Source organism: Pezoporus occidentalis, unplaced genomic scaffold (assembly GCF_034315485.1).
Source record: "Pezoporus occidentalis ecotype Australia unplaced genomic scaffold, CSIRO_AGI_Poc_V1 ctg20, whole genome shotgun sequence".
Classification (NCBI taxonomy): domain Eukaryota; kingdom Metazoa; phylum Chordata; class Aves; order Psittaciformes; family Psittacidae; genus Pezoporus; species Pezoporus occidentalis.
The window spans coordinates 5,262,847-5,283,196 of NW_026913856.1; the positions used below are offsets into that span (position 1 = coordinate 5,262,847).

At 40.8% G+C, this 20,350-nt stretch overlaps 1 protein-coding gene across 2 annotated transcripts; it reads right to left on the reverse strand.

Annotated features, from left to right (window-relative positions):
• Positions 1-5,007: 5,007 nt before the first annotated feature.
• Positions 5,008-20,315, reverse strand: CMC2 (C-X9-C motif containing 2). 2 transcript variants are annotated; one of them, XM_062618297.1, is made up of 5 exons: positions 19,479-19,501; positions 16,339-16,385; positions 13,337-13,474; positions 7,320-7,391; positions 5,008-5,272 (listed from the first exon to the last, which is right to left on the reverse strand). In XM_062618297.1, the coding sequence occupies exons 3-5, from the start codon at positions 13,415-13,417 to the stop codon at positions 5,198-5,200; spliced, it is 228 nt and encodes a 75-aa protein (XP_062474281.1). In that variant the 5' UTR covers positions 13,418-13,474; positions 16,339-16,385; positions 19,479-19,501; the 3' UTR covers positions 5,008-5,197. The 2 variants fall into 2 exon arrangements, with proteins under 2 accessions (XP_062474281.1, XP_062474282.1); XM_062618298.1 differs by lacking the exons at positions 16,339-16,385; positions 19,479-19,501 and adding an exon at positions 20,213-20,315.
• Positions 20,316-20,350: the final 35 nt, after the last annotated feature.

Consider the following 20,350-nt stretch of genomic DNA (forward strand, 5'->3'; position numbering starts at 1 on the left):
CCGGAGGTACCGCCCCCCACGACCCCTACAAGATGGCGGCCCCGCCACACCGATCCCCCTGCCGTGCCGCTGGCTCCCGGCCGCACCGCGCGGCCACTGGGCGGCGCTGGTGGTGCCGCTGCGAGGGGAGCGGGCGGCGGGGCCCCGGGAGGCCGGGCTGTGGAGCTGGGCTGGGGCACGGTCGCGGCGGCCCTGCGGCGGTGGCGGGCGGGGTGAGTGAGCAGCGCCGAGCAGCGGCGGCTGGGCCCGAGGCGGGCGCAGGAGGCATCGAGGGCCGGGCTGTGGAGCTCGGTGCCGGCCGCCGTCCTGCCGCTGCGGCTGGCCTGGGAACGGCTGCCGTCCGGTGATGGGTAGCGTGAGGCAGCGAGCAGCAACGCGGGGGAAAACGCCTGGAAACTCCCAATACTCTTCCCTGCGGGCCGCGAAGGAAGGGCTCAGAGGCCGCCTGGGTGGAAGCGCAGCCATCGCTTGCGTTCGCCAGGCAAAACGTCACCTCGGTAATAACTACTTCAAAAAAAAACTTGTGAAAGATAAAAACAGAGCACAGTTACCTGAGTGCGGGGAACAGCCATTTCAGCCGAGCACGGCAGGAGAAATTAGCTTAAAATTTCATTTATTTACTCCCAGTTTTGCCCTAAATTGCTGGCAGCAAAGGTCAGGAACAGTTTTTAGTCCCAGGTTTCGCAAAAGATTCTGGATGGCCAGTGTCTGTGCCGGGGATGAGTTTTGACAAGCCATCAGAAAGATCCTTCCCAGGTAATGAATGCCCCGAAGATCTCTCTGCACAGACACCTTTTGAAATGTGGCTTGTTTCATCTAGGGGTCTACATAAAAAGAGCAAAACCTCAGTGGTTAAAGTGATCACTCCATTTCACAGCTCATAGCCTTTAAAATGTCACCAAATGGTCCAAAAAGAATTAATTTTTAAAGCATGACAGTTCACAAGAACCATTTTTAGGCTGAATATATATGTTCCCATTGATGTATTTTTTGGTACACAGCAATTTAAATAGGTTTGGGGAACCTGATGCAAATTCACTCAAAAGATTTTATTAGTAGATCATTTCCCATGAAGCAGATTCTGTTGATGAGCAGCATGGCTACCACTGGGCCTGTTACACCAACACCTGTTTACCTTGAGTGATGAGAACAACTCTAGAAAGAGGACAGGCTATTAACTTCATCAGGTTCCTCCTGCAATGCCAGGCAGAATTAGAATTAGCAAATTACAAGTGAAAGGCTCTGTAAAATAAAGAGAGAATCTAAAGGGACCACTAAGATTTGCTATGATACTCTATTTTAGTCAATGCTAATAAAATCAAATTAGTAACTTTAGTGTACATTAATGAATGAAAGCCCAAATGGCTTTAATGGATTTAGTAAAATCCATTATGTTGTCCAGGAAGAGAATCCCCTTTGCTTAAGAGCAAGTGTTAATAATTAATTTTTAATTAAGCTGTCAGATTTAGATATCACAGTTTTCCTGTTGTTTGTATTATTTTAGGTATTCCACAGAAATGGGTTTTCATTTATACAAAAATTTTCTATTAGATGTCATGCAACCAACACCAAGAGATTCCTGACTGTTGAAGACACTGTATTCATGAGATGGAGACCTCTAGCAAAGTGAACGACGCATTGGAAATATTCATTACAATAATTCACAATTACACTAGGCACAACTAACTCTCCCACTGCGTATTTTAGTAATAGGTATTCACATGAATCATTCCTGTGGTGTACCCAGACTACATTTCTTCCAGTTTTCTGAGTACACCCTGATACTCAGGAGGTTATGCACGCCTATGAAATTCACCATCAGCTCATCCCTCTGTTTGTAAGCAATTACCCCAACTCCCTCTGCCATAATTCCTTGAGGGTGATACCAACTAGAGTGAAACAGGGGAAGACAAACAGTATATTCATGATATATTAAGTGCTGCAGCTTAAAGAGTCAAACTGGATTCAAATCCTGCTATACAAAGAACCGTGCAAGTATGGCATGTTTTAGCCACTTGATACCAAAAAGCCCAAAACAAAGCAAAAGAGATACAAGCCATACATGAGATGAGATGTGAAATGGTAAGGAAATAATACATGAAAGCCAGTGTTACAGCTTTTTATCAATTTATTAATGTCAAGAAATCACAGCTGAAGGATAAAGATGGATAATTATTTAAAGATGGTAATGTGCTGAGTTCTTGTCTCCCTGTCAGCGTGGGATGTCACACATGCAGTAGGTGCTGCCTACGCTCTGTATTGTGATGGTAAAGTACAGCTGCGCTGCGCTAGGGCGCTCGCTGCCAGTGATGGGTGTCCTCGGTTAATTCATGGCAAGCCACTGAGCACTCACTGAAGTATCTCTCACATTAATTTCCCCTGACAGACAACTAATGTTTCAAGCTATTCCTAGCAGAATTGAGCACCAGGACAGTGATCTCTGCAGGCAGACCTAAACACCAGAGCAAGAACTAGCCCTGCTGTACTTATATTATGCTGCTGCTATTTAGCAGAATATCTTTGCTTCTAAAAAAAAGGAAAACAAGATGCCAGCATTTCATTTTTTAGCAAGAGAAAATATACACCAGTAGTGTTACCAAGTGTTTCTGGTAGAGCTGGAGAGATTTTGCTGGGTAGTTATCACTCCCTTGCTCTGTATTCCTCTTGTCCATGTATTATTCTATACTTTTGCAGCATTTGAACATGGAAAAACCTCACTGCTGTGGCCAGGTCTGTTTTCAGCTGCCATTTGCCCACTCTATTTGTATTTCCCCCATCTCCACTTTCCCATGTGAAGTGCCCAGAGGCTCCTCGTACACGACATGACACAAAATGCCACTGAATTTCTTTTTTTTCTTCTCTCTCAAACTTGCTCTTTCAGAAGGCACAATGGGTAAAATGCTTCTATACTCAAATGACATTACAATAAAGTGGCTTCAAAGTCATTACAGAGAAGGTTTACTTCATCCAACACATCCCCTACTCATCACTCAGCTTACTTTAGGACAACATAAACTGCATTTAGCATTTCACCCTTATCTTCGTTCTCTGTCAAGTAAATTGTAACCATTATTACACTACTGTGTCTCAGCTTCAAGATCAAATTAGCAACATAACTCCCCCTCTCAAAAAGAAAAGGAACAAAAGCCCAGGAATCAATGAGCAATCTCATACTACACTACTAGTAGGCAATTAGCAAAGAAGCAGGAGGATGAACATGGTAATACTTTCACTAGGTAAACAGAGTTCATCTGTAAAATAGGTTTATTGCTAAACATAGTGCAAAGTAGCAATAGAAATTCTACATGCCATTTGCGCTTTCATTCATTAAGTGCATTGAACTCTGAAAACATGATTCTGACTAATGAGCTGTGTTAAGTGGCTCTTGAATACTTATTTTGTCCCTATTCTAGTGAAAGACCTGGACTCACAGAAGCTGATGAAAGAAAGAAAATCTTCAGTGCTTCTGCACTCAGGTATCAGCTTTTCAACCCAACCTCTAGGACAATTCTCCATTTATTTATTTACTTAAAGATTACAAGCACAACTAAATCCTATTTAACAGCTTGCCTGAAACAGATTTTGTCATCCAAATGGAAGAAGGATTGAGGATATAGAGTTCCCAGCTAGGGAACTTCACTATCAAATACACTTCAAAAGTATTTTGAAGACTACCAATACAAAGACTGCTCCACTTCCAGCCACTAAAGTATTTAATTCAAATAATGCATTATTTACTTGTTCTAAGAAAGCAGCACATGAAAAGATGCAAAAACAACTGCTTCAGTTTTTCTTAAAGAGCTTTCACTAATATTTGTGGTTAAGTTTTACCAATTTAACTGCTTTCATCCGGGTATTGAAAAAATAAGTAAAATTATTCTAATTAATCTCTCAAAATAGGTCACAAAATACATCTTTCTTCCAAAAAGAGCTGTAAGTACTAATTTCAAGACAGTGTCAACAATGCTTCTTGCAACAAACCATAGAATTCATTGTACAATAGGCACCTTTTTTTTCCAAGAGGTTTCAAGGCACTTGGTATATTTGGCTCCATAAAATTTGTTGGTTTTTTTTTTTCTTTTAAACACTCTTTTGCTGCTAGGTGGAACAGAAAAGTAATTTAAAAATAAGGTGAACCCAGCAGACACCCAGAGAAGTGGCTCCATTGCTGCACAACCCAGCATATGTTTTAATACCAAATCTTCAGAATTCAGAGACTTGTTGAGGACTTTCTGTAGTTTGATGGGAAATAAACAGCTCTTGTAAGCTAATGAGGCACCTTGGTTAACACAGTACTTGTTGACTTGTCCAGCTAAAAGGCAAGATACACTTCCTTTCACTTCAGTGTGAGTTTTCCTTCAATGGCAAAGGAATTCACCTTTGTACCACAGTATGTGGAAGAACTATTCAGTTTATATTTTTGGCAGCACTCCTCTTCAAAAATCACTCAGCACACATTGATTGTACTTAACAAAAATCAAGGCAAAGCTTTGTAAATCCCTGGAAATGTTCCATTTTTAATTTCTAAAGTTGCTGGCTTTGGGTATGATGAATAAATTGTCTTACAACAGCATACAATGTACATATGGTTGGCAGGAAGGATTTTTAGTCTTCTCAGTGGAAGACAGTAGTTTCATCATTTGAACTCAAATAAAAATACTAAAACTCCAATTATTACTTGATAGGCAATTTGCAATTTCAAGCCACATCTGTTTAAAATGTCTTTTTACTAATTCATTTAAGAAGTGTTATCACAACACTAAAAAGAATGATGAAAAAAGTAATCCAGTGTTTTGCAAGGGAAAAAAAAAAAAACAAACCAAAAAATAAGATATGGAAAAGAAACTGCTAAACACAAAGAAATAAATGCAACTCAGCACAATGTAGGGAATATAGCAGCACTGAATACATAAATACTCCACACACACCAATTGCTCCTTACTTAACGATTGTAACAAAACTGTGCCACAACAAAGACTTGCCACATTTTCCTCTCGAGATCAAAAATTAGGCTGCAAGAAATCTTTTGTTATATTTATTTTTTCCACATTGTTTGCCTTGCTGGGAATGACTACGTATCAGGTGTGCTTATTTTTTCACAAACTGCAGGCTGAGCATTGGTGATGGGAAGGAAGTATTCTGTCAACTTCCAACTGAGCATCCCTGTTGAGGTGCAGCTGTCCAGCTACAGAACCACTCACTTCTCCAGGTTTTTCCGAGCATTAATTATACTCCGTCGCTTCGCCTGGTTCCTGGCCCTGTTCTCTTCATACTGGAAGACAGACAAGGAAATTAATAGATCAGCTGTTATCATTAAGCAGACAAGTCCAATTTAAAAGTGTAGAGAGTTTATTACTCAAGAACAGAAACAATATCTTTGACTGATGGACTAGAAATGCAGTTCTTACTGATATCTATATATCGGTTCATTTTCATTTTGAAATCAACGTTTATTTGATTAAAAAACATGTCTCTAAGATTATTAAACTAAAGAGTATTAGAACGCTCCAATAAAGAAGATTCACTTAATCTTATGGAGGAACTTAGACAGCCATTTTATGTATGACAGCTACATTTCACACATGAACTAGGAAAAAAAGTTATATTGCTGCTATTCCAGAACACTGGTCAGCCTCTTTCGCTTTTAAAAGGTACGGATTAGCTCGTCTGCCTTCTGAAACATGAATCTGTCTTCACAGACTTGGTTTGTTTTTGATCCTGGTCATTAGTTATATGCACAGATAAAGTATTATACCAAGATGAAAAGAAGAAAGACATATTTGGGTTGAATGAGGGTAGGACATTTCAGGGGCTCATTTTACGGTTTGAAAAAGAAACACAACAGAGACAGGACTCCAGTGTAAAATGGAATCAGAGCCTTTGCAGTTTAGATACATATTTAAGACAACCATTATTTCAAGTATGCCCCTGCACTAACAAAAGCCTGAAGACTGAAAGCCCAACTTTCTTTCACTACATCCAAAAAGGAGACTTTTCCATGGCTAAAAGAAATGAAGAATTAAAAATCAATACATGATCTGATAGATACATTTCATGAGAAGCAAGTAATTCTTGACCTTAAGTACGCATTTGTTCAACTTTTTAATAACTGGTATCAAGAATAAAGCCCAAGTAACCCACAAATACACTCAGTACACTCTATATAATGTAATAAACTACTAAGGAGATTAACTCTGGAAATGATTTGCAATTTTTCACCCATTATATTGATTGGTTTTTAACTGAAATAATGGCTTGAAACATTACTTAACATTAAAACAATGGTTAACTTTTTCCCATGCCAATACTTAATTTTTTAATAACCCATCCATGTTTTTTACATAGAATGAGAACAATGCATATTTAAAAGCTACAGCTGTACCTATTCTAAACTTATAAACAGCCTTTCAGGCACTTCCTACTAATTGCAAATCAATTTATATTTTAAGAAGATAGACAAATATAGGCGACATCAAGAACTCCTTTTAATGTGAAGACTTCAATGGAACAATGAAAAATAAGATTACATGGAAAGAAACTTATTTTCCAGATCTGTACTACAGGGGAAATAAAAAGGTAATTTCATCTGCTTGTGCCAAATAAGTCCTGTAGACTGACAGAGGGAAAAGAGGGGCCCAAACTGTTCTGGCTGTCATGTACTTGAAGTTTCCCTTTTTAGATACAATTGTGAAATTTATGTCAAAATCAGTTGAAGTTACAATTTGAAGTTAAAAGGTGTGTGAAAAGTTAATTTATGTGTTTTGTCACGTAGGCAGGACAACCATGAATACAAAAACCAGTTGATAATCTTCTGAAAATGTGCCCATTAGCCAGTGAATCTGCTTAAACTCATAAAGTCTTCCATTCCTTTGTATCTGTAGACGTAGTACAGCAATAAGTAGGTATTAAGCAGCAATATTTTCATTTAGAGCCCAACTCAGCAACTCATCAGGTAGTTTCAGTCAGTATAACTGACTTCAGTAACAAGTGTTATTTATGCAGAAGGGACCACTATTGCTTTATATTCTGTTCTGTGCAAATACTACTACTAAAAAAATAAAATTCAGAAGCAGCCTGTAAAGTGCCAGTTAAAATGCGTGTTTGCCTATTTTTGCATATGCAAAACCAGACCATGCCATTTGTTAAAGCCAGATTTTACCTGACAAATTTATCAGAGACAGTTTAAATTTAGTCTCTGATGCCCACTCCAGTATGCGCTTACATTTATTGATTGTACTACTTAGTAAAAATCAACTCTACGTCTACACCATGGATTTTGGTTTTTTATTAAGCATTTAACTGGTAGATGTGTTTCTTACCTCTTTCTTTAAGCACTTCCGCATCTCACGGTCGATATCATTGCAGTGGCCAAAAAATTTCAAAATGTTGTGCTGGTAAGTTAGGGAGAGAAAAAAAAGACCCAAACATTTACAATTCAATGTAAATGAAGAGATGAAATGTAAATGAAGAGTTTAGAGCTCTGAAGCTCTAAATTTCTTAGAAATCACATTTTCTCCTTTTGTAAAAAGTGATGCTTTGTCACTTCAGTAACTAGAAGTTGGAGGTACTCCTGAACCTCATGTGAGTCACCCCCACACTGCTGAAAGTTGAAGGTACCATGCTGTACAATCAGACTAAAACAGGATACCTAAGCTGAAGCTAGGAAGCCTAAATGTTGAACATACATTTTATTGATCTAGGAATCAGTCTTAGAACTTTTGCTCACACTAACTTGAGTAATATAAAAAAGAAATATTCTGAACTCCAGTCTGTGATACAGAAACATCTGTATCTACAGGCATCCTGGAGGCAGTGTCCTCTGTGCTTTAGTTTTCATTATTTCTTCATGACCTAAAGAAGCAAGGGACTTGATGCTCCATCATCCCAACCACACAGAGAATGTAGTGTTGGTCCAGAAGATGCAGGTACTAGGCTTAAATGACTGAAATGTTAAAACTAGTATTAAAAATGGGGGATTAAATTTCTCCAAATCTTAAGGTTAATAAATAAGATGCATTGACCATCTTTCTGACACAGTTCAACTGTAGGCCTTATGCATACTTAAGTGTTACTTAGTTTCTGAAAAACTGCAGGCATATCCTCATGAAGATATTCCACCCTAACTTGATATCCACCATAAAAATCTGTCCTCTTCGCCAGGATTTCCTGGAGCAATTTTGTATTACCAGCCATCAAATCACCCTCAGAATGCAGTCTTCCAAAAGGAATACTTTCTCAGAGTGATGCTTGCTACCATGCCACAGTGTGTCATAGCAGAATCTGGTAGCAGAGCCATTCATCCAAGCAATTCAGAAGACCTGACGGAGTGGAGGTTTTAGTAGGTATTTGCAGCTACACAATCAATAGAGAATCAGCCAATCTTTTAGAGAGCTAATGAATCTGGGGGAGTGGGAGGAAAGGCCATGAAGAACAAAACAGATGAGAATGAAGTTGCTTCGGTATTTAGGAGGGAAACATATGCACATCTAGATGGATTTACACAAGCAATACAGGAACACTCTTAAGAATTCAAACAGTGGACAAGATTTCATCAAATAGAACACGATTGAAAGTAGGATCTGGTTAGTAAAGATTATGACAAACACTTAACTGTAGCAGTGCTATAATTAGCTTGTTTATACCTCTCTGCTGTATAAATGGCATCAGATGACACTCTGAAGCAGTTGCGTGTGATAAATGGTTGCTTTACTGCAAGCTGATCTTGCTTTTACAGCATTTTCATTTTATCTAATATAGATTTCATTTTGTATTCTGTTGCCCTACCTGCACATTACATTTTAAGGTGAATGTCTGTATTTCAAATTAACTCCTCTCTTATTAGTGCATACAGTGAGTGGAATATATGTTCTGGAATATATGTTTTGGAATCTGTGTTTTGGAGTTTGAGATCCTCAGGACTGTGAGAAGGGCATGCAGCAAGTTCACTGCCCTGGACTTCGAGAGAGCAGAGAACCTGCTGGATAAAGTTCCATGAGATAAAGCCCTAGAGGCAAGGGGGCCTAAGACTGTTGGTTGATGTTCAAGGATCACCTGCTCCAACCTCAGGACTGTTGCATCCTGAGTAGAAGGGAATGCAGCAGGAGGGCCAGGAGGCCTCCATGGATAGATAAGGAACTGCTAAGAAAACTCAGAAGGAAAAAAGCTTATAGAAGGTGGAAGGGAGGACAGGCAGCCTGGGAAGAATATAGGGACATTGTCTGAGAAGCTAGGGACCAGGTCAGAAAAGCTCAGTTAGAATTGAGTCTGGCCAGGGATGTCACAGATAACAGGAAAGGCTTCTATAGGTATGTAGCAAACAAAAGACAGACTAGGAATAACGTGGGTTCTCTCCACAAGGAAAACGGAGAACTGCCTATCCTAGATTTGGAGAAGCCTGAGGTTCTCAATGACTTCTTTGCCTCAGTCTTCACTGGCAAATGCTCTGACCACACCACCCAAGTCCTGGAAGGCAGATGCAGACACTACGAGAATGAAGACCATAGATCCACTGTAGGAGAGAATCAGGTTCGAGACCATCTTAGGAACCTGAACGTACACAAGTCCATGGGACCTGATGAAATCCATCCGTGGGTCCTGAAGGAGCTGGCGAATGAAGTTGCTAAGCCACTGGCCATCATATTTGAAAAATCATGGCGGTCAGGTGAAGTTTCCAACTTCACTCACAAACTTGAGCCAAAGGTTATGATAATGGGGATCTCTGTAGTATCGCTTCTGTTCATTGAGAGCTTTCACTGCCCTTTCCAGTATTGCTGCCAGATTACTCTCCACCCTGGGGGAAGGTTTGCTCTGTCCACCTGACATACCTACAGATGGGATATATAAATAGGAAGTCAGTTCTGAGTAAGATCCCAATGACTGGAAAAAGGGAAATATAACCCCCATTTTCAAGAAGGGGAAAATGGATGACCTAGGGAACTACAGACCAGTCAGTCTCACCTCTGTGCATGGCAAAATCTTGGAGCAGATTCTCCTGGAAGGCATGCTAAGGAACATGAAAAACAACAAGATGGTTGGTGTCAGCCAGCATGGCTTCACTAAGGGGAAATCATAGAATAGTTACGGTTGGAAAGGACCTTAAGATCATCCAGTTCCAACCCCCCTGCCATGGGCAGGGACACCTCACACTAAACCATGCCACCCAAGGCTTCTTCCAACCTGGCCTTGAACACTGCCAGGGATGGAGCATTCACAACCTCCCTGGGCAACCCATTCCAGTGCCTCACCACCCTTAGAAGTAAAGAACTTCCTCCTTATATCCAATCTAAACTTCCCCTCTTGAAGTTTGAACCCATTAAATCCTGCCTGACCAATTTGGTGACCTTCTATGATGGGGCTACAGAACTGATGGACAGGGGCAGAGCAGCTGATATCATCTACCTGGACTTGTGCAAAGCATTCAACACTGTCCCACACAACATCCTTGCCTCTAAATTGGAGAGACATCAATTTGATAGGTGGACTACTCGGTGGACTACAGACCAGGGAACTACAGACCAGCCAGTATCACCTCTGTGCCTGGCAAAATCTTGGAGCATTCTCTTGAAAAGCAAGCTAATGCACATGAAAAACAGCGAGGTGGTTTGTGACAGCCAGCATGGCTTCACTAAGGGGAAATCCTGCCAGACCAATTTGGTGGCCTTCAGAATGGAGCCCCAGTGGGGCTACAGAACTGATAGATGGGGTAGAGCAGTTGACATCATCTACCTGGACTTGTGCAAAGCGACTTGTCCCGCATGACATCCTTGTCTCTAAATTGGTGAGACATCAATTTGATGGATGGACCACTCGGTGGATAAAGAACTGGCTGGATGGCCGCACACAAAGAGTTGTGGTCAATGGCTCAATGTCCAGCTGGAGACCAGTAACGAGTGGTGTCCCTCAGGGATCGGGGTTGGGACTGGTCTTGTTCAACATCTTTGTCACTGACATGGACAGTGGGATTGAGTGTGCCCTCAGCAAGTTTGCCAATGACACCAAGCTGTGTGGTTTGGTTGATACCCTGGAGGGAAGGAATGCCATGCAGAGGGACCTTGACACGCTTGTGAGGTGGGCTGATGCCAACCTCATGAAGTTTAACCATGCCAAGTGCAAGGTCCTGACCCTGGGTCAAAGCAAGTCCAGGCACAGCTACAGGTTGAGCGGAGAAGTGATTCAGAGCAGCCCTGCAAAGAAGGACTTGGGGGTGTTGAGGTGAGCTACAAGGAAGAAGTTCTTTACTGTGAGGGTGGTGAGGCACTGGTACAGGTTGCCCAAGTAAGTTGTGAATGCTCCATCCCTGGCAGTGTTCAAGGCCTGGTTGGATGGGGCTTGGAGTAACCTGGTCTAGTGTAAGGTATTCCTGCTTATGGCAGGGTGGGTGGAACTAGATGATCATAAGGTCCTTTCCAACCCAAACCATTCTATGATTCTATGCTTATTTAGCCATATTCCTAAACTGTCAACTTTTTGGCTGAGATTACAAGGAAAAAAGAATAAGTTTCTCAAAAATAATTATTATGCCAATACAGTGATATGATTGCAAGACAATAAGTATTTCTTTCACTATCCACCTATACAAATAAGTCTCTTTAAAGCATGCACTTCATACAAGAGAGAATTATTAAACCAAACAAAGAAATCAAAATAAGGACATCAAATAGGAATCCCATCAACCTGTCCTCAGTAGATGCAAAACTTGATATAATGGGCAGGTTCTAGATTAGAAATAAATCAAACTGACTGTTATGAAAATGCACACACAGGACACCCAATTAAAATAATAAAGCTTTTTGTCTCTCAGGAATATTAATTTAAATTGCAGATGAAACTTTTTAGGACATGCTGGCATTATAACAGAATAGGTTGCAGTCACTGAACTAATTACGTTCACTGACTTCAGATTTCAGTGACTTCAATTTTAAAAGAATATTTCAGTACATTCCCCTTGAATTTTAAACAAAAAGGTATCGCTTCCTTTCTAGTGAGTGTGAAAGAAGCCATTTTCACTCTTTCTGTTCTGAGACTGCTAGCACAAAGACCCTCTTATAGTTGAGCATAAGACTGACAAATGTAATTCCTCTTCATGTAAAGATTAACCTCAAACAAGACCAAAAGAATACAATCCTGCGTATGACTCTGTTATTGCTGGTCCTAGTCCAGCAATTTGACTTCAGAAGTTAAATTAGCAGTAGATGCCTTTGAATCACTTGCTGCCAAGGAATTCAGATACACCATTTAGTTCTAGTGCCCTGTCAAACTCAAGGCAGACTAATAAGCTACATTATATAAAACACCTATACTTGCATATTAGCATTCCTTGTTAAAAAACAAACAAACAACAGTCATCATTAGTATATGAATATTTCTAGATTTTCTAGTCAAAACATAGCAAGGCCAGCTATGTATGTACCAAAAAGCAAGACAAATCTGAGTGTATTTTCTTTCCTGATTGGGTTTGTTTCACAATTATGAAAAATTAATGACAATATTTTAATTTTATATTCCCTATAGAGGTTTTAGTTTCCTTGTAACTGATAGTCATTTTAGTTGGCAATCCTTTTAATCTACAGTAGTTAATGCAAAAAAAAAAACAAAAAGAGGAAAAAAGATAGTCTGTGCAGTCTCTCAAATTACGTAAACCATTTTCAGGCAAATTGAAATTTTAGAACTCAGAGGAAAAGTTAACTCATACACTTAATACAGCTGGCTTTGCTACATCTAGAGGTTTACTACAGAGCAAATTAGAAAAAAGGCTTTTAAATAAGTGAAATGAAGATTCCATCTTTGTCTTCTTGAAGCAATAAGGAGCCTTGAGAAGCCTGAAGACAATTTGGCATTTTACATCCTTGGGTAGGTGCTTATTACGAAGATGTAAGTCAAACAGTAATTCTCATTTAGCTCTCCAAGCACTGAATATAAGGCATTGCTGCATGTCCAGATCCCCATTAATGTATCTGCTTATAAACAGATTGAAGCATCTGCCCAGTGGACAGCTGAAATACGGAAATATTGCAGCATACAAAATGAGGCCATTTCAAGTTGGTGTATTATTGTTTTCTGAGAGGCACAGAGAACTGAAAGGTGCAGAAGTGATTTCATTTCTTAAGATAGACTTGTCAAGCTGTAGCACAGGGAATTTTAAGGCATGTTTTATTTCCCACAGAAATCACTACCAAAATTTTACACACAGTTGTCAGTGAAAACATACTAGCTATACTTCATGGCTGTTCTGCCTAGAGGAGGTTTTTCTGTCTATGATCATATAATATTCTCACTAATTTATCTGACACTCATTTCCCCAACCCACCCACTCTTCGCTCTGCTTAAAACTCCTTACCTCCTTATGACACTTCTTGAGCAGACTGATAACTAGGTTACATTCCTCAGTGTGCAGATGAGGAGACAGGTCTGGATGCATCTTTAGTGAGGGATAATTTTAGTAGCACAAAGACAAGAGTCTGAGGAAAACTTCCACCTGCCAACATTAAAATATGAAGTATAACCAGAAAGTCTGAGTTAACTGCTTAGAGTATTGTCACACAGCTATTTTAACAAAATATATTTTAGATCAAGACGCAGCTTAATACGTATGATTTCTACTACACAGTTTAAAGTAATTAAAACCAGCACATGCCTGCTCTTCTACACAGCCCAAATGTTAGCAGTTAACTGGAAGATTACATTCCTTGCTATTATGAACATAAGCATGCATTTGGGATTTCAATTTTTAAGGGACTGCCTAGTATCATTAATCTTTCTTGAGCTTCCTTTTCACTTTCCTGAGTTGTCTTCTTTATAGTTTAAAAAAGAAAAAAAGCTAAACTTAGGTAATTTTCTTTCTCCCTTCTGCAAGGGTGGATCAGGACAGGAAGCACAATAGCATGTCATTGCAGCACTCTAAGAACTGGCATCTTTTTAATTATCTATGAACTTTTTGAAAATCCTGACACAAAGCTTTGAAGATGCTTTTAAAAACAGCACTTAATCACTCAGTCAAAACAGTAATGATTTGTTAAAAGTTATGCCCATCTGGAATGTCCCTTCTTGCAGCTTCACACTGTTCCCTCTTGCCCTTTCACCATGTTCCTCTGGAAAACATCTGGATCTGCCTTCTGCATGAACTCCCTACACCTTCAGGCTGTGGAAGACAGCATTTAGGTTTGCCCTGAGTCTTCTCATTTGAACACTAAAGAAGCCTACCTCCCATAACCTTGCTGCATAGGCCAGCTCTTCCACCCTCCTGAGCCTCTTCGTTTCCTCTTTGCTAGACTCGGCTTTTTACCACTTCTGTCAGACTGTGGGACCAAAATGTGAACAAAGTATTTCAGATGTATCTTCAAGACTACCAAGGAGAAGGAATAATAGTAACTCCCTGCCGGCTACAGTTCTAACACAGCCCAGTGTGCCGTTAGCCTTTGTTGCCACAAGGGTGCACTGCTAAACCGTGTTCTAAATTCATGTCAACCACAACCCTTTTCTGCAGTCCTCTGCAGGGTTCCGTGGGTTTGAGCAAACTTCATTCTAGAAGTACATTTTTATGTTACCTCGCATGTGAACAAAACGAAAACCCAAGTAATTTTAATTTCGAAGATCTTCTGTTGAAACGGATGAAAGCATTGTATAAAAGTGGCTGAAATGACACTTTTGTTGTGGAAGATCACCAGAGAGGGAAGAAGAAAATGCCAGTTCATACCAGAACAAATGGACTCATCCTGACAAAATTCTACTTGTATTATCCATATGGCCACTGAATTAAAAAGATGCCTTTTGTTTACTTAACAATTTTTTACTATCTTCCCCACCCCCTCCCCGGAGATCACCTTTCTAGCTACAGTACATCAGGCAAACACCACTACAAATTACACTAAGCAGCCACCACTGGTTTAACATTCCAGCTAGATGTAGCTAGTGGTCAGATTTTACAGTTGCAGAATCCCAATACTGAGCTGCAGTGCTGGCAGCTCTGCTCTACACTGTTATTCCTTAATATTAATTAATTAATTAATATAAATTAACTTAAATACTTAGAGTATTTAAGTAGCCTATTTGGCTTGAGGAGGTATGTTCCCTAATTTACCCAGTGTTTCCTATCGTGTTCAGCTTAACAAGAGTTACATTCCCACAAGCAAACTAAATTTTAAAAACCCAAACAGATTTAAAAGCCTCTTGACACCCATGAGAATATGTTCCACATGGTGCTGCAAAAACATGTAGTAAATTCTTTCAATCCTCCCCCTTATTATCTGGGAGTCTAATATTACACTACATATACTCTTAGTACAGATGAAGTTGGAAACAAGTACAAGTTGCTTAAGCATTCTGTCCAACAAATTAGCAAATGAACCTCTAGAAGTATGACAGCAGGAGCACGATAGTAACAGGAAAGTGATTAAGAACCCTACTGTGTTATTGCCACCAGCTTTTGATTGCATGCCACACAAAGTCAATGTGTTTTAAATTTATCAGTGGATTTTTTTGATAGCAGTAGTGTTAGCATTTCCTTGAGAGGGTGACCTGCTCAGGGACTGTGCATTACTTTAACGTGTATGAACCCGGATGATTATTAAATCTCTCCATCATTAAGCCTCCAACTGCTGTTCTAACACTGTCATCTGAGCTGGCTATCTCGGAAGGAGAAAACAAGACCAGTGCCATAGTGAAATAGGTAGCATGCACATCAGCAGAGGCCAGAAAGTCAGAGGGAGCATTTCAATGAAAGATTTACTATTTCTAAACTAAGATTAGTAATCACTGCCATTATTTACAGAATTACTCTCACATAGAGTGCATGAAAGCTATCAATGCCACAAATAGACAGGTGACAGTGCATTTCATCAATTAAGAGCCTTCTAACAATTCAAATTAGTTTTTCCAATGGCACATCTTGCAGGACAGATGCTACAAATCAGAGGTGCTGTCACACTAGTTCTTAGATCAGTACTCCTGAAATTAAGTTTCAGATAGCATTCAATATTAAACTCTTTCAGCCACCAGATATGGCACTCAGTTCATGTAGGCACCAAAGGAGTAAAGTAACAAAAGATCTTACAGTGGTCATGGAAGGTTTAACTGAAGCCTCTTAAGTACTTTGAAGTTCATGACTGAACAGTGTTATCAGTGCTCAGTATTATATTTACGTTTAGGAGTTTCATATTGGTGATCAATGAATGATCAGAAAAGGCTAAAATATTTTTGCTGGAGGGGACTGACTCTGACAGATGAATGAGTTTCAAGAGTAACAAAAACATGTATGAAAACAAGATGGCATAAGCTATTGTTTCCTTAATTTCTTTTCAACAGTGTTCTAGTCTAAAATGAAGACAGCAGTTGCCATCTTACCAGAATTTAAGTCCACATGGATGGAATTTTGGTAGCTCATAAAGAGCCTAAGTATGAAAAAGCTTGGGGGGAAAGAGATGTGACACACACCCCCCCCCCCAAAAAAAAAACAAACAAACAAAACACTAGGAATAAGCAATACGTATTACTCTGATAAAACTACTAACAGAAATTCTGGATAAAGAACTCCATTACAGTATCACAGTATCACAGTATGCTAGAGATTGGAAGGGACCTCGAAAGATCATCTAGTCCAATCCCCCTGCCGGAGCAGGAACACCTAGATAATGTTACACAGGAATGTGTCCAGGCGGGTTTTGAATGTCTCCAGGGAAGGAGACTCCACAACCTCCCTGGGCAGCCTGTTCCAGTGTTCCGTCACCCTCACTGAGAAGAAGTTTCTTCTCCAGTTTAAGTGGAACCTCTTGTGTTCCAGTTTGTACCCATTACCCCTTGTCCTATCGTTGTTTGCCACTGAGTAGAGCCTGGCTCCATCCTCGTGACACTCCCCCTTTATATATTTATAGACACTTATAAGGTCACCCCTCAGTCTCGTCTTCTAAAAACTACAGAGAACCAGCTCCCTCAGTCTTTCCTCATAAGGGAGATGCTCCACTCCCTTAATCATCTTAGTTGCCCTGTGCTGGACTCTCTCCAGCAGCTCCCCGTCCTTCTTGAACTGAGGGGCCCAGAACTGGACACAATATTCCAGATGGGGTCTCACCAGGGCAGAGTAGAGGGGAAGGAGGACCTCTCTCGACCTACTAACCACCGCCCTTCTAATACACCCCAGGATGCCATTGGCCTTCTTAGCCACAAGGGCACAGTGTTGGCTCATGGTCATCCTGTCGTCCACTAGGACCCCCAGGTCCCTCTCCCCTACACTGCTCTCTAGCAGGTCGTTCCCCAACCTATACTGGAACCCGGGGTTGTTCCTGCCCAGATGCAGGACTCTACGCTTTCCCTTGTTATATTTCATCAAGTTACTCCCTGCCCAACTCTCCAGCCTGTCCAGGTCTCGCTGGATGGCAGCACAGCCTTCTGGCGTGTCAGCCACTCCTCCCAGCTTAGTGTCATCAGCAAACTTGCTGATAGTACACTCAATTCCCTCATCTAAATCGTTGATGAATATATTAAATAATACCGGTCCCAGTACTGACCCTTGAGGCACTCCACTAGTTACAGGCCTCCAACTAGACTCAGCCCCATAGACTACAACTCTCTGGCTTCTCTCCTTCAGCCAGTTCGCAGTCCACCTCACTACCTGATCATCCAGTCCACACTTCCTCAATTTAGCCGTGAGGATGCTGTGGGAGACTGTGTCAAATGCTTTGCTGAAGTCAAGGTAGACCACATCCACCGCTCTGCCATCATCCATCCACCGTGTTATTTCCTCATAAAAGGCTAAGAGATTGGTCAAACATGATTTCCCCCTGGTGAAGCCATGTTGACTGCCCCTCATAACCCTCTTATCCTTGATATGCCTTAAGATGGCACCAAGGACAAGGTGTTCCATCACTTTCCCAGGGATGGAGGTGAGGCTGACCGGTCTATAGTTACCCGGGTCCTCCTTCTTGCCCTTTTTGAAGACTGGAGTGACATTTGCTTTCCTCCAGTCCTCAGGCACCTCTCCCGTTTCCCAAGACTTGGTAAAGATGATGGCGAGTGGTTGCTTTAGTCTCACTGATCAACCTCATGCTTAATATTTCCATGTCTGGGGGACAACAATGAAAGAAAGGTTTAAATATAGATAACTGCTTTTCTAAGATGCTTTTTCCATATGGCATTACAGGAGACTTTAAAAAAAAAATAAAAAAAATATTTTTTAACAAAGTTTTGCTAAATTTCCCATTTTAAAAGCTGCCCATAAAACTCTGGGTTGCTGGTTTGGGTTTTTTTTTCCCTAAGTTTCAAATGTCCATGGTAAAAAAAAAAAAAAAAAACAAAAAAAAAACCCATCAGATGAATTCACATATTGCTTAGGAAAAAAATGACTTCTTAAACCAAAATGAAAATCTTTGTTTACTAACCCTGAAGATCAAAAAATTGCATCAGAGCATGTCCATTGCTAGTAACGAAGCTTCTCACCCAAAATCAGAGCTTCCTTTGCACATCATTACAGAACACACACATTTGCTTCAACCACTCAAGTAATAGCAGGAGGTGGCAGCATCATCACCCAAAGGAGACCACGTCTAGCTCTCCACATTAGTAGCCACTCTACTAACAATGTGTAACATTTACTTTCACACTTCACTGTCCAACCTGAGTAACACGAGGTATTTGAAGTTTTAAGCTCTTATTTACATAGTATGTTCCGTCTGGCTTTGGAGAAAAATACTTTTGATCTAAACAGCTCTTTGTTTATTCAAATCATTAGTGGTTTCTGTAGGATTATACAAAGTTTTGGCATAAAAAAGGATTCAGCTCCACCCCTAAGTTGGTTGGTGTCACCTAAAGGTAACATCACTTCAGCAGAATTATCTTTCATATGCAGTTTATAAATATTCTTGATAGTAACATCTTAGAATGCTCAGATCATTTCAGTGAAATGAGAAGTCACAGCTGAGGAACGCAATTTCAAAAAACTAGGGAACTCTAAAGTAAAGACTCTGCTTCTAGCTTTCAGTAACATGGATAATGTCTCCCCGACCAGGATATTAATGCATGCAGCTGTCCTTAAGGTTGTGATTAGGCACATCAAGAAAGACCCTCAACTTTCCACCGCTTTCAAGAAACTTAGAAATTCACCTTAATAAACCAAGTTTAGCTAAATCTTTTAAAAATTTTTCATAACCCCTTGAGTATCAGTCTACAAAACTGTGCAGTAGTTTTTCAATATTACATATGACAATGGAAAACAATTTAGATAAATGTATGTGTGTTATGAAGACTTGTAAACAGTAATGATATGCAAAAGGGGGTAAATTATGCCCACTTTAAAATGTTTTCTATTAGTAGATTGCATTTACTTTCCCTGAACCTAAAGAATAATTAAAAAAACAAAACCCAGAACTTTAATACGATTCATATCAATTTTAATTTTGTACATGACCACTTTCTGCCAACAATTCAACATCCCTTACAGGAGCTGAATGAGTGCTTACCTGCTACTTGTAGCTCATAAAACTACATCATACCTGATTTTACACTTTGCAAAGCAAGTCAAGAAGGTGTTATGACTAAAGCAAGCTGAAGGGCAACTTGAATATCAAGTAAGTTCTATTTCTGGCTAAAATAAATGATCAAGGGAAGTACAGTAAGCCATTTTTGCCTCCTGGCAGTTATTTAAGGTTGTATTCGTACAACAACCATCTGCATAGAGATCAAAAGGATCATGCTCCCCAGTTGGAAAAGCCAGTGTCTCCTTCCTTGAGCAGACCCTGGAGGAAGGCACATGGCACTTTGGCAGAAGCCAGTGTACTGCTAGCGTAACACAGCTCTGCTATCAAGTGAAAGGAGCTGCTGCACCTACAGTGTTCTCAACAGTTATGGCAGAAGCAGAGATGCCCGCTTAAGAGCCCTCACTGTCTTCAGTCTGTAGTTTCTCACTGTGATGGGATATGCACACACAGAGGGAAAAGCAAGCTTATGACGGCTGCAATACAGCCTCATGTTCCCACTTAGAACGGCCCTCTTGAAAGCCCTGCTCGAGCCCTAAAGGAGGACGGGAGCAGAGGGTCCCAGAAGCCGGCCCCAAGCTGAAGCAGGGCACGTCACGGTTCCCCACAGCCGGGTGCGTGGACGGCGGGGAGGTGAGTGGGGATGGAGCTTCCCCACATACTCATTCCTCTTTTCCTTTAGGCCTCGAAAAGAACAACACTGCCCGATCGGGTCCGGCCAAAGCCTCCCTCTCAGCCACCCTCACACTTACTCCAGTCCTCAGCGGACGAGCGCACCCAGGCACCGCCACAGACGCGCCGTCCGCCCAGCGCCAGGCCGAGGCACGGCTGACAGCGACAGACCCAACCGGAAACCAGCTCACAGCACCGGGCAGACGGGAGAACAGCCC

Coding starts and splice junctions, on each gene's coding strand:
- CMC2 (XM_062618298.1), bottom strand. CDS start 13,417: ATGCATCCAGACCTGTCTCCTCATCTGCACACTGAGGAATGTAACCTA. Junction 7,392..13,336: donor TCAAGAAGTGTCATAAGGAG/GTAAGGAGTTTT, acceptor CTAACTTACCAG/CACAACATTTTGAAATTTTT. Junction 5,273..7,319: donor GGAAGTGCTTAAAGAAAGAG/GTAAGAAACACA, acceptor TCTGTCTTCCAG/TATGAAGAGAACAGGGCCAG.